The following is a 13149-nucleotide window of genomic DNA, read 5'->3' on the forward strand; positions in this document are numbered from 1 at the left end:
CTGAGCAGTAACCTGAGAATTCAAGAAACGTCTCATCATTTGAGTTCATTTGCATAAAACCCAATGCACCCACCCAAAGGTTCTAAGTAGATTTTAATCTGGATCTCTAAAAAGAAGAAGTTGTTTCTGGCATGGAGCTGCAGTGCTGACAACCAAAATGAGCATAAAAGGCTCCACAATAAGCGGTCGGCGAGAAAGGGATAACAGAACTGTTCATTTCTTTACCTGACTGCGATCCTTATCAACCTTCTTGAAACACTTGTTGAGCGACAGATTGTGCCGCACCGAGTTCTTCCAGCCTGTCGGGGCGTTTGCAAAGTACGGAAAGTGCTCCAGAATCCAGCCGTAGATGTCCTTGACTGGCAGCCGCTTGTTGGGCGCGTCCTCGATGGCCATGAAGATCAGGCAGCTGAAGGAGTACGGAGGTTTCCGGTTGGCCCCCGCCGCCAGGTCGTACGCCGAGTGCGCGTCGGCGAGCAGGGCGTCGTCCGGGGGCGGGGACGAGGAGGAGGGCGAGCGCGGGTGCTGACTGTCGGGGTCCTGCAGGGGGGAGACGCTACGCAGCCCGGAGTGGCTGAAGCTGTTGAGGAGGTCGGTGCTCTCGTGGAGCCAGGAGAGGCTGGTGAGCTCCTCGTCCTCGCCCTTGGAGAAGGAGGCGGACACGGAGAGCGACAGGTCGGCCGCCTCGGCCTCAGACGCCGCCGTGGCGGCGTCCCCCTGCCGGTAGGGCGGGCTCATGCCCTGCGACGCGCTGGCTCCACTGCTGGGGCTCTGGGCCTTCTTACTGGGGGGCATGGTGGGTCCCATCCAGCCCAGGGCTCACTCCTGTGGAGCGGCAGAAATGGAAGGAGAGAGACAAAATGGGAAAAGGAAAGAACAGAAAGAAGGTCAGCTTGTGAAACGTAAGTCGTTCGTTATATTAAGCCTTCACTTCTGTTAAAGGTCAAAAATGTGAGAATTTGACTACCTTTGCAATTAGGCCGAATTACATCTGAGAGGAAAAATCTGCATCATCATTTCCCTCTGAGGCTTTCCATCTAATTCTGACTGGTGCGGCAAATTTAGTGCTTCAACGGCTGAGGAAATCTTTCCTTGTACAACTACCCTCTAATTACCAGTGTAACAGCACGGTATTGACATTACACGGGGTTGCTGTCATAACACGTGGAAACTGTTAAAGGTCTAATGGTTGCAGGGGCTCAGAAACTGTGTCGGTGATTTAACATCTCTGCGGCATGAGAAAATGTAATTGTCAGGGGCGGCGCGATAATTGAGAGCGGCGAAGAGACCCGGTTAAATCTGAAATTCCTGGATTTACAACATCAGAAAAACGGTCGTCCAATGATGAGACTTAGTTCCACAGCGGGACGTCCGTGACAAGACATGATCATGATCGGCGTAATTCGCCGAGAAACGAAACAAATTAAAGTGCGAGTTCAAATCCGTCCCCGCTCCAATCGGACCATTATCCTGCCAACATAAGAGCAACGCTGAGCTCGTTACACGCAGGCAGAGCGCAGTAATTGAAGGGGAACGGGCCCGAGCGTCACACCACAATCAGAAGAAGGCTCACCGCCGGGCCTCTGATTGTCCTCTAGCACAGACAGCTGTGGGAAGGCGCCCGGCAGCAGCCCTAGCTAAAACGTAATCTGCTCTAGCCGCTCTGAGCCTGAGAACACACACACACGCACACACACACACACACACACACACACACAAGGAGGCACCCACGCAAACATGAATGAAAGCAAAAGCATATACTCTGCAAAACAGGAATTTTGGAGGGTATTCAATTTAAACAATAAAACATTTATATTATCAAAAAGCATATTAATTTGGAAATGTGATGTTCAGCATTGGCCACTTCATATAGTAGCAAATTCTACCTCAGTAGTTTGATGAGACGTTTTGTTTAGCATCTCGTTTCCTGGTACCTTAGGCCAACGGTACATGAAGGCTCTGGTTGCCTTAATGTGTCGGAGCAGATTTGCTCTGACGTTATTGTGTTAAAGCAAGGATCTATAACCTCAGTCCTCCAGGACCGGTGTCCTACATTAAGACGAGTCTCTCTCTGGTGATGCACAAATTAATCAAATTAAGAGATTGTTGCCAGGACTCTAAAACCTGAATGCAAGAGATAATTCCACCGTTTCATCTGGGCGTGTTAACCTGGTAAATGTCTGCAAGTTGCAAGAGACCAGTCTTTAGGAACTGTGGTCTAAGACCTCCACTTTAAAAGGCACTGGGCGTTAAGTTCATAGAGCAAATGCACTGAGGAACAATGGCCAAGACCCAACAAGACACCTTGGTTAACTTCCACCCAGACACCACGGTGAGCTACACTCAGAAGATGTTTTTACAGTTCAGCCGTTCCCTTCATTTGTTGAGTTGTTTAGCAGAAAAATAGTAAGGCTGATGTGTTCAGAAGTGCGTTTATAAAATAAATCAAAGCAGTCAAAAGACTTGTGGCAGATAAAAGTTTCTAGCCTGGGTGCCATTCCGAACTTAGTCCCGCCCACAACGTTTTAGGTCGGGAAGTTCGGTCTGGCATTGCTCAATAGTAGCTTGAGTATGCTCGCCCAATATCTGACGGGCCAATCAAATTGTCAGGGCGGGCTTTATACGATGATGGACAGATGATCATCGGTAACGTAATCAACCATGTCACCAAAGCGCGTTTGGGTTGAATTCGTTTACAACAACGATGGCTGCCGCTGGAGAGTTGAGGTGTGTAGATTCTGCTATTAGGTCTGTTCTAGAAGATATCGACAGGTTCGTGTGTTGAAGGACTCCTTGGATCCTTACATTCTTTTTGCAACACCGGCAAAAATCGTTAACGCTCATCTTCTTATGCTAGGCTAACAGTTGAGTTCCGTTGACAACAACTATGCATCGCTTAACATACGTCACACACTCCGTTGCTCTTATTGGTTGTAGGTCTATCCAATTGAGTGCAGAGTAATTTTTTTTCCTGGTTCGTTCGAAACATGGCCCATAATCACAGCTCTATGGAGCAGTATCAGACTCAAATTCTGACTAGAATTGAGTATGACCATGTCAGGCTAAAAAGTTTCAGTACCGGAGCACGAATTTAACATTTACTTAGTTCAGTGACAGCACTGAAGCTTAAATCAACGTGGCTGTTAAGCTGAGCTGAACCCAGCGCTCCAGACTAACTTCTCTCACAGGTCCCCTGGTGTGACTGACGTCTGCAGATAGAGGAGTACCGTTCAGCTGCAATCAAGCTTTTCGCAGCTAGTTTGCCATCACAATGTGCAATATTTAAAAGTCTAAATTTTCCTTTGTCTCATGCAGACTGGATGTGTTGTAAATAGGGATGTGAGGAGATCAAGAATGCTGAATTGTACCCATTGTTTAAGCAATTTCTGTATTAAAAAACAAAACACAACACAGATCTGGGCTGCAATAAATAACCAATTAAATAGTTATTACCCTGCACTATAATTGGGGACGTTGGCAGTTTAACGCTACAGAAAAGGCTTTGGGTACGGATTAAGATGTTTTGGTAAAGTCATTATGAAAATGCAAGTTTAATAACCAAAAACAGTGGCTGTGAACAAATGCTACTTTGTTTCAATAAATCATGTTGGATTGGAAATCAATCTCTTTTTTTCAGTAGCTGGACAACCTAACTGGGTTCTACATTTGGGAGAACCCTAAGCAGAAAGACGCTGACTCTCTTTAGGTATGTTGTTCATTTAGGCCCTGTGGTCAGGACGATGTCAAACCAGAAAAGTCGGTTCGTTGCTACCGTCCGTGTAGCTACACCACGACGGTGCGCGTTTGCTCTAAAAAAAAGCATGATCTAAAAGCAGATCCCAGAGCGGTTGGATTAACAAACATCTCGGCGTCCGTTGTCCTGTACAGAGGAAAAACACACTCTTCCTGTACGGGGAATCCCTGGCACATGCGCAGTATGATTGCAGTCAGTGGAAATCAGTGGCTGGCACGGAAATGACCCAGTTTTTAACATCTCTACCAGTGTTGTGCACGGAGATCGCAATTAAAACCTTGTCATGTAGATCGTGAACAGAAAATCATTCCCTGTTTCTAATGGATTGTTGTCGTGTGCACGGGGCCTTAGTGCAAGTCGCTGCGCTATAGTGACCTTTAACAACCTCCTGCCATGTTTTCCCTAATATCGGGTCACCCAACTCTACCTGTGGGAAGAGTTGAGTGACCCAGAGTGACCAGGGAAAGCAAATGGACTCCGTAGCTCTGGACGTCTTACCCGTGGTTGTCAGGGATTTTTTTTTTTTCCAACTGGAAAGAGAAACAGTATGGGCAAAAAGATCAGAACAACGTGCAACTAATTAACGTAAGCAAAGGCATCCAAACAATTGGATGGACTTAACTTACATACCGTAAATCTACCCAGATCTACCCAACCAAAATATCCGGTTTGGTCCAGTTCCACCCGTTTGTTCCCTCAGTGTATGGATGTAACCACAGATGCGGACACAGAACAGCATCCATTAGGACACGGGGATTAACGCTTGATATGTTCCGGGCCGTCTCTGTGTGCCGGGATCGCTCTCTAATCCAAGGTGATCATCGGCCGATCTGTCCCCTCGCTCGGCGCCGTTGACTGACAGCTGTCACCCACGGCGACCGGCCGCAGCGTGACAACTGTCAGCGTGCCACGGCTCCGGCTGCCATGTCACCATGGCGACAGAGCAAAACAACTCATCTCCACTCTCGTCTGCCTCCCCCCCTTCCATGTGTCTGCTGCTCTTCCACCCATCTCCCGTTTTTCACCTTTTTATCAGCGCAGATAGCTGGTTAACAGTGTTGACAGGCTGCTGTGGAAGGACTGAGCTAAATATAGAGCCGTGATGCACGGCCGCGTATAGCCGGGCCGGGCCGGCCCACAGTCACCTCGCCGCTCTTTCCTACAGTCTCTGCGGCGCGGGAAAACGCTTAGCGGGAGCTAGCGCGCCTTTGATCTCGCTCCCGCTTCCCGTCGTCTCTCCGCTCGCTTCGCTTCTCCCGCTGTCTGACAAGCGTGCATGCTCATTCAACAAGCTGTACCTGTCTGGAGGTACGCCGTTGTTGCACCAATATTGACATTGAGCATAATGAATTCAAATTGGCCCGGTGACGATGCGGCGGCGGCGGCGAGGGCGCTGGAAACGGTGAGCGGGAAATCAAAGAGATGGGCGAGGTGGAGAGCGCTTTTCAAGGTGTGTGCGCGTGTTGACGGCCGTCTCTGACAGGCTCGTCGGGGGGGGGGGCGTTTGTGACTGTGTTTGTCTTGAGGAGGAAGAAAGGACATTGCAGTGACATTGTTCCTGGTAGGAGTCCACTGGAATGCAGAGATGCCTCTGATGCTCTCTTTCTCTCCCGTCTCCTCTTCCTCCTCCTTGTTATGTTGCCATAGCGGCAAGGGGGCCATGAAACATTACGGCTGACAGTAAAGTCATCTCATTTTACTGTTGCTATGACAACAAACTCCTCACTGTTGGTTGGGGCCACTGCGAGCTGCCGCCCAAGCCTCGTGCCTGAGCTTGTGCATGTTTTGTGTGTAGATGTGAGTTTGTTTGCGAGCGAGTGTGTGTGTGTGTGTGTGTGTGTGTGTGTGTGCGCCACTGAGGCTCCCAAGGGCTCTCATAAAGCTTAACACACTTGCTCAGCTCTAAACAAACTTCCATGCAACTTCTACAGCGGCCCCCGAGGACCCACTGCTAAAGGACAAATGCAGATATCGCTCAAGTTCAGACTAAATGATGCTTGCTGTGGTGTGTCTGTGTGCGCAGCAGCGCGTGTTTGTTAGGAGCATCCTCACATTTGTTTGACAGATGGGACTCTGCTGTTCCCTCTGTCTTCCTCATTCTCTGGATCTCTTTTGTGTTTGCGTGCTTTGATTTGATTTGTGTTCATCTCTTTTTGGCGTGTCCACATTTCTTCACCCCCCCCCCCCTTTTTTTTTTTTGCATGTATACGTGTGCGCGTTGGACCACAAGCGCACTGTCTGATCCATCTTTCACATTCTTCATGTAGAACCCAGGGCATGCCAGCATAATTTAGAGCAGTGGAAGTGAGTACAGTGTGTCTTTTCTCTCTGTGACCCTGGCACCATGCTGCCTCTGTTTGCACTCTGCACCCTGAGCATACGGACTTTAAAGACACCATTCATTTAGAATAAATGCCTTTCTCCACTGGAATCGCCACTCTGGAACGATTAGTGGCTGCTGGTACACTTAAATCAGACTGCTGCTATTATTGCGGAACAATGCATTTACAGTAGGCTCGCAGAGCTTTTCAACAGTATCGTGACAAAGGTAAAATGTTGAATGTATTAAGAAAATTTATAGCTATTGCAAACCGGATTTGTTCAGACAAAGCACTGAATTTATGCCAGTCAATTAGAGTTATCTTTGTTAATTTTACCTTTGATATTCTTTGGGAATCTGATGAAGTTTTTGCATCTGTAACTTCGCCCGGCTACACTCAGACAAGCAAAACTTCGATTTACTAAGAAGTCATTAACAATCAGAAAATAAAACTCCTTCGTGAAACATCAGGGCCATGTTTTGAGAAAGCGATTTATGTCACATAAATTTTACTAAAGGCATCTGTTTAAATGTAACAACTGACTTACTCCTCTACCCTTCTGTGAATATATCAAGACAAGGACAATGTTGTATAAAAAAAGACAACTATGCCAGGGTTCTAAAAACTGATTTTGGCAAATTGTTTTGTACCCTTATACCTTAGAGACGATAAATAAATATCTCCTATTTGGCCTGAATACTGCCACGTTGTCTTTATAAATCTAAGATTACTGACTAGGATTCAGTTTGCATTGGAAAAAAGCATTTCCAACATCATCACGTTCAACACTGGGATCCTTCAAGGCTATGTGCTAACTCACTGCTATTAGTTATACGACAAAAGTACAATAAACTGATTTGACAAATACAGCATGGAAGCCAAGCTGTTTCCTGCATCCTGATTTAAAGGCCAATCAGTCAACATTTGCCAATGTCTGGTTCACACAGCACGATCTGCCCAATCTTTCCCTTACGACAATCTTATGGTCACCGTTATTATGATGGCTCTAAAGAGAATCTCAAGAGATATTCTTGCCATATGTGGTGTATCAAAAGGGATGTAATCTGCTCGGAAGGACGCCGGGACTGCTCCTAACTCAAATCGGGTATATTTAGCATGTGGAGGGGTCACCAACATGGTGCCCGTGAGCACCAGGTAGCCTCCAAGGACCACATGTGGCACCCTCGCTCCCACCAGTGAGCAGCATCTAAAACTGTATTTTATCCTTTTGCTTTTCCTTTTTAATCTCACCTGCATTTATATAAATTTAAAAATGACAAAAGCATGAGAAATTTTAATTTTTATGTAAATTTACGTTGAGCTTAGAGTCTTCTAGTTCAAAGATCAGTACAGGTAGTCCTTCGTATGACACTGTAACAGTGAAGTACCTCTCAGTTTCAAAAAAGTTGGTGACCACCCCTGTTCTAGTGTGCCGGGTGTACCCTGAGGAAAGGATCAAGCATGCAGCCAGTCACATGGGACGGGTAGCCAATCAGAAAACGAGGTGATGAAAACACAAATGGGAATCCAATGTACAGAAGACAAACAACTTTCATTTCCTGATTGCCCTGTCTCCACTCTTCTAACCAACACCTTTTGTTTTTGTAATGCTTTTTTCTGTTAAAATGAATCTAAAAAAGACATATTTATTTCACACCTGAAAAAGAGGCGGTGAAAGGACAAAAACTATAAATGTACAACACGAAAAAGGACAGTATGACCATCCCAAAGTTTTTATAAGCACTGTTTGTCTATGTATTGAATTACACCCAAACAAAAATTCCAACCTCAACAACAAGCTGATTCTACATCTATACTGACTCATGTAGACAGTCAGCTGCCCTTTAACAATGGCTACGTTGGAATTTCATTTAGCTCTGGTTTTCTGTAGGAGGGAGAAACTTGATATTGCAAATCAATTGGATCCCACATTGCATTTCAAAAATAAATATGGTTACTTTTTATCTTTAAACAAACAGACCATATTTGATATTTAGTTAACTATAGTTCCTCATAGACGCATTCAAAAGCTCAGATCATAGAAAAAAACAGAAGTACTCCCATGACATCTTAGGAAAGTTTTTAATTGTTCCAGTCTACTAGTACGATTTTACATGGACTTGCTTGACTTTTATGGTTAAATAAAAAAAATTTCTTCAGTAAAAGACTGTAAATGGCGAACGAAAACGCTTATTTGGACACCCTTTCCCAAAGCTCGTTCTATAAACATACCAGTTAAAAACTTGTTGCAGCTTTTCAAATGCAAAAAAAAGGTGCTTATATTAGTCAGTATGATACAGTTCCTTACAAACGTGCGCCTTTAAAACCCAAACATTTTCATGCGTTTTAAGATTGACCCCACTGATGGTGATAGCACACAGTATCATGAGGGCTATCTAATTGGAATGCTGTCAGTGACCTCGACGTATCCCAGCTGACCTCCAGTCAGCTCCGAGCCTCTGAAGTCCTTACAGCTGGAAGCCGGGGCCAGCAGTGTTTACACAAGTGGAAAAAAGGTTAATAAACTCCTCAGAGAGCAGACAGGGTGTAAGCTAATTCATGTGCTCTAATTGACAGTGTAATCATCTTACGCCGCATTCATGCTCTCGCAGATACTCGCCTAGATCACATGCCATATTTACGTAATCCTCCCAAGATCTCCATTCCCTCTCGGAAGCTTTTTTTTTTTTGTCAGGCACGTTGAGAGCCGAAGCCAAAGGGAAACATTTCAGCAATGCCCTTCATTTCACCGTTCTGCGCTGCAGCACCAATAAGCCAAACTGACTTTCAGCAAAAAATCACCAAGTCATCAAAAGACCGAACCCCCAAAAAAACCACATCAACGCAGAAATATTAAAATACAACCCAGTTTGGCTTCTGACACGCTGTCAGCAGCTCATTTATACTTTACTCTGGGCCTCCAAGGACCAACGCAACCATTAGAACTGCGCCAGGTTGATTGCTGCCAGTGACATATGTTGCGTGACACATCCCCGTGCACCCCGCTTCCCTGTCAGTCTTCACTATACGCTGCAATAAAGCCAGTGCCATGAAAATAATCCCCCTACCCCTGAATGGAGTAGTAATAGTAGTGTAGGAGATAGCAGCAAAGAATGGAATAGCGGATGGTAGGAGTTATTACTTTACTTGCAGAGGCGTGAGCTGAACCTTGTGGCTCCTCTGGCCACAGTGATAAAGCAGAGTCAGATGCACCGAGGCAAAACTAATCTTGAGTTTTGATGACAAAAGGACGACCTTTATCCTTCCTTCACATAGACCGGATGGACGGAAGGAAGGGGAAAAGAAGACCAACAGAGAAAAGGGGAAAATGAGAAGTCTCTAAGAGACTGGAAAATAATAACTTCTGCTACATATATGTCAGCAGGGTTTGCAGGGAGCCGTGCGACGTTCCCAATTTCAGGGCTGCAAAATTACTTCCCCCCCCACCATCTCGTAGTGCAGCCTTTCCCTGGTGACAAACATCAGGGTTCCAGGGGGCCTTAAGGAAGCAAAGACTCACCAATCACATCCTATAAGTTCTGACTGTGTCTTATTTTTCTGTCATCTACAGCAGCAAAGGATTATGGGATGGAGGTCAGGGTCAGGGTGTCCCTGAGGAATACTCCTGACCCCTGTGCCTGTGCTGCACTCTATGCTGCTAGGCAGCTCACAACAGCTGCAAGCACGTAGACGTGAATGCGTTCGGTGAACATCGGTTCAGCACAAAGAGAGCGAGAGTATTATTGCTTCAAATTGTGTCAGCTTGCAAACGCAAAGGTCAATGAATCTTATTGGGCTTTCACTTGGGAAAAATAACACAAAGTAGCTAAATGCTGAGAGATGGGATAATCCACCCCTGAACGCACCATCCCCCAAGTCAAGCAAAGACGTGGCAGCATCATGCTAAGGGGAAGCTTTTCTTTAGCGAGGACATGCAGAGGTTCAGAGAATAAGCCTGACCATACATCTAGAGCCACAATGGAATGGTTTAGGTCAAATAAAATAAAGCATCATGTGTTAGAAAGGCCTTGTCAAAGTTAAAGGGCTTAATGCAAATTAGGCCACATCCACACGAAGCCGAACAAAGCCAAATTAAGATATCCACACAGAACACTTTGAGTGTAATGAAGCCGAACAAGCCGTAATAGGCGTTGTAATACGTATGCCACGCCAGTGGGTGGTGCTGTACTGCGGTATTGTGGGAAAGTGCTGCAGAAGACCAATCCACTTTGTGAGTATTGGCTCAGAGGGGCCGAACAGCAACGCATGCCACACTTTTCAGATTTGCATTTGTTGAAAAAAAAAAAAACTTTCCTTTTCCTTCCAGGTGGACTATTATTTATTTTATTTATTTTTTTATTTTTTTACAAATTTTGACTTGTGGATACAAATGCGAGGGGAAATGTTTTAGCCTTTTATTCGGCATATGGTCGGGTCAAATGGGTCAGATTTATTGAATGAAAAAGGGAAATATGAGCAAAATGAGCCTTAGTTCTGCATACCTACTTCACTCTGTGAAGTTAGGGTTCACAGAGTGCTTTGTCACAGGGTTAACCATTATCCTCCCTTTCTTCTGGCGAAGCCGGCAAACGCAAATAAGAAGATCATGATAGTATAGTTAGGGGAACTGAGCCCCAGAACTTTCAAGTTGAAAAATGATAGGATGAAGCACATCAGTGCTGCTTATGCAGAGAGAACAACTCTAAGCTGGTTTGCCATAGGAAGTGCAGGAAAAGCAAATGTGCCCCCTAACTTGGGGGCGGAAAGGGACGATAAAGAATAAGAAAATCAAGTTGTGTAAGTGAATTATTGAAGATGACATATGTGCAGACACACAGCCTCTGTCCTTCAAAGGGGCTAACCAACAAAGCAAACAGACATTTGGATCGGGCAAACACAGAGTCCGTTTGGTCTGATTCATCAGCAGCCAGCGATCGGGAAGTCACGCTTACTCTAGCTCTCTGAGGACGGAAAACAATTAGACTGAGATGTACACACAAACAAAGAGACACACTAAGGCAAACTGAGGCTGGAGACGTGGCTACCTCAAGGTGACGTGTGTGTGTGTGCGTGTGTGTGTGTGTAGCCTGGAGGTGGTAAAAGGGTGAAGTGTAGTGGACTGCCTGTAACAGTCAGGTCAAACTTAAAAAAAGTTAAGGCCTGAGGGTCCACCGCATTGGGTATGACCATGACACACCATCGCTCCCATTAGCAATAACTGTTTTAAGCATGCAGCTGACCTGTCACGCAATGGTTGCAGGGCACACCGTCTTGATGCGCCCTTTTATTTCCAAGTGGGATGTGCCAGTCCTTTTACAGCCGTGTCGGAGGAGCACCAAAAAGGAATACGTGCAGAGATCACGTGTCAAAACACAGAATACCTGCATCATTTTAGCAGCATTAAAAAGAAGTGTTGATAGTTTGATGTTTAATAAAGTTCAATAAATTCACAAATGCACATTCTGGTCACATCACCTAGCGTACGTCCACTAGGACGCTTTTTCTGTGGCGCTTTACGTCTGGGGCAGTTCATTTTACTAACTGTTCAGATTTAACGAGATCAAAATACAAAATGACCAGCATTATTGTGATCCTCATCAAAAAAGAATTCCCTGAGTCATCTCCTGGTAGATATTTTTTCCACTGGAGTCACATAACCAGATTTCCTTACAGTAGCAGATTATAGAAACGAACTCTAAATGTCAAAGTGGGTACAAAAAAACGTCTCCGGGGCGCTAATTAAATCACTTAGGGTCGATGTGAAAAGTTCAATGCTGGGAATGGTCACCGTCTTCAGATATGGATTGTTCAGTTCAGCTGTTGATGTTTGTAAGGTTCGCAGCTTCCAAACCACGATAGTAGCCACTACGCCACTACGGTGGGGTTGGTGGACAATGTTAGGTCATCAGATAAAGATGGGGAAAAAATTATGGTGTTGTTGGGGTAGATAATTCCAGTTCTCTAGGATCAATGTCTGACATGTTAAGAAACTATTTAAATAACCTGCCTCTTAGATCAGATTAGATGATTAGATTCAACTTTATTGTCATTACACAGGTACAGGTACAAGGCAACGAAATGGAGTTTAGGTCTAACCAGAAGTGCAAAAGCAGCAAGTAATAGCAGCTGGTACGTAGGAGCAGGGATATAATTAAAACGAAGAACTGTCCACTGCTGCCATTGACCCTCTTTACAACAATAACTGCATAATGAAACGCGATCCTGTTGGTGGATGTTGTGATAACGATATATCTGGCAATAAAGAAGTAATTAAAAAGCATTAATGTCTGCTTTGCTTCAGTAGCAAATATAGCCCCCCAGATAAAAAGTCAATCCAGCTACTGGAAAATAAAAAAAAAAGTTTCCATCTAACCAATGCTTTATTGAAAAAAGTTGCCTAGAGACAATGCCCACTGTTTTGGCAATCAAACAACTTAGTTTATTTCTAAACTACTACCAAGTCTTTACCTTTTTAATCTTCTCATGCTGCACCAAATAAATGTCACCAACGCAGCAGGCAAAGAGAGCCTGGATGCACGGTGCTTAAATAATTAGCAAACAATTATTGCAGTCCAGGCACTTTTTCGTGATATGCATACTGCCTACAGCGATTACAATAGGTTTTATCAGCCAAATACTTAATTTGGCTGCCGTTAGCGGTTACAGTGCAGATAACACACAGAACAGGAGTGGGCCTGTGCCACAGTCTTGAGGTGTCCCTGTGCTCACTGGGATCGTTCTTTATATTTGACTCCCCACCTTAACTGTTTGTTGCCAGGGTGTTAGGCAGCTAAGGATCATATAAAAGAAACCAGTGACTCAGTCACAGAATGTCAAAGTGAGTAGAAAACATCTCTGAGGTGAGTAAGAACTGACTCGAGTATGTGGCAGAAATTTGGGTCAGTAAAAAAAAGACTTCTCCTTTTTGTGTTCAAAAAGGTCTGAAAAGTAGCAAAGAAAAAAAGGGGAGGGGTGGGGTGTCAAAAACCTCCCATAGATTTGCAAGAGGAACCACTTTTTTATTTAGTATATTTCATCGTTATTTGTGGATTGTGCAATTTTGTTTTGCTGTTC

At 44.9% G+C, this 13149-nt stretch overlaps 1 protein-coding gene across 3 annotated transcripts in view; it reads right to left on the minus strand.

The window, feature by feature from the left end:
* The window catches only part of ches1 (checkpoint suppressor 1), a 96874-nt gene that overhangs the window by 53413 nt on the left and 30312 nt on the right, over positions 1–13149 (minus strand). For 2 of the 3 annotated variants that reach the window (XM_012868908.3, XM_036147671.1), the window contains exon 2: positions 226–825. In XM_012868908.3, coding sequence (XP_012724362.2) covers positions 226–807 — 582 coding nt within the window. In that variant the 5' untranslated portion in view covers positions 808–825. Of the gene's footprint in view, positions 1–225; positions 826–967; positions 991–13149 lie in introns of those variants that run through there. The other variant, XM_036147672.1, reaches the window with a different exon arrangement.

The sequence above is a fragment of the Fundulus heteroclitus genome, chromosome 15 (genome assembly GCF_011125445.2).
Source record: "Fundulus heteroclitus isolate FHET01 chromosome 15, MU-UCD_Fhet_4.1, whole genome shotgun sequence".
Lineage (NCBI taxonomy): Eukaryota > Metazoa > Chordata > Actinopteri > Cyprinodontiformes > Fundulidae > Fundulus > Fundulus heteroclitus.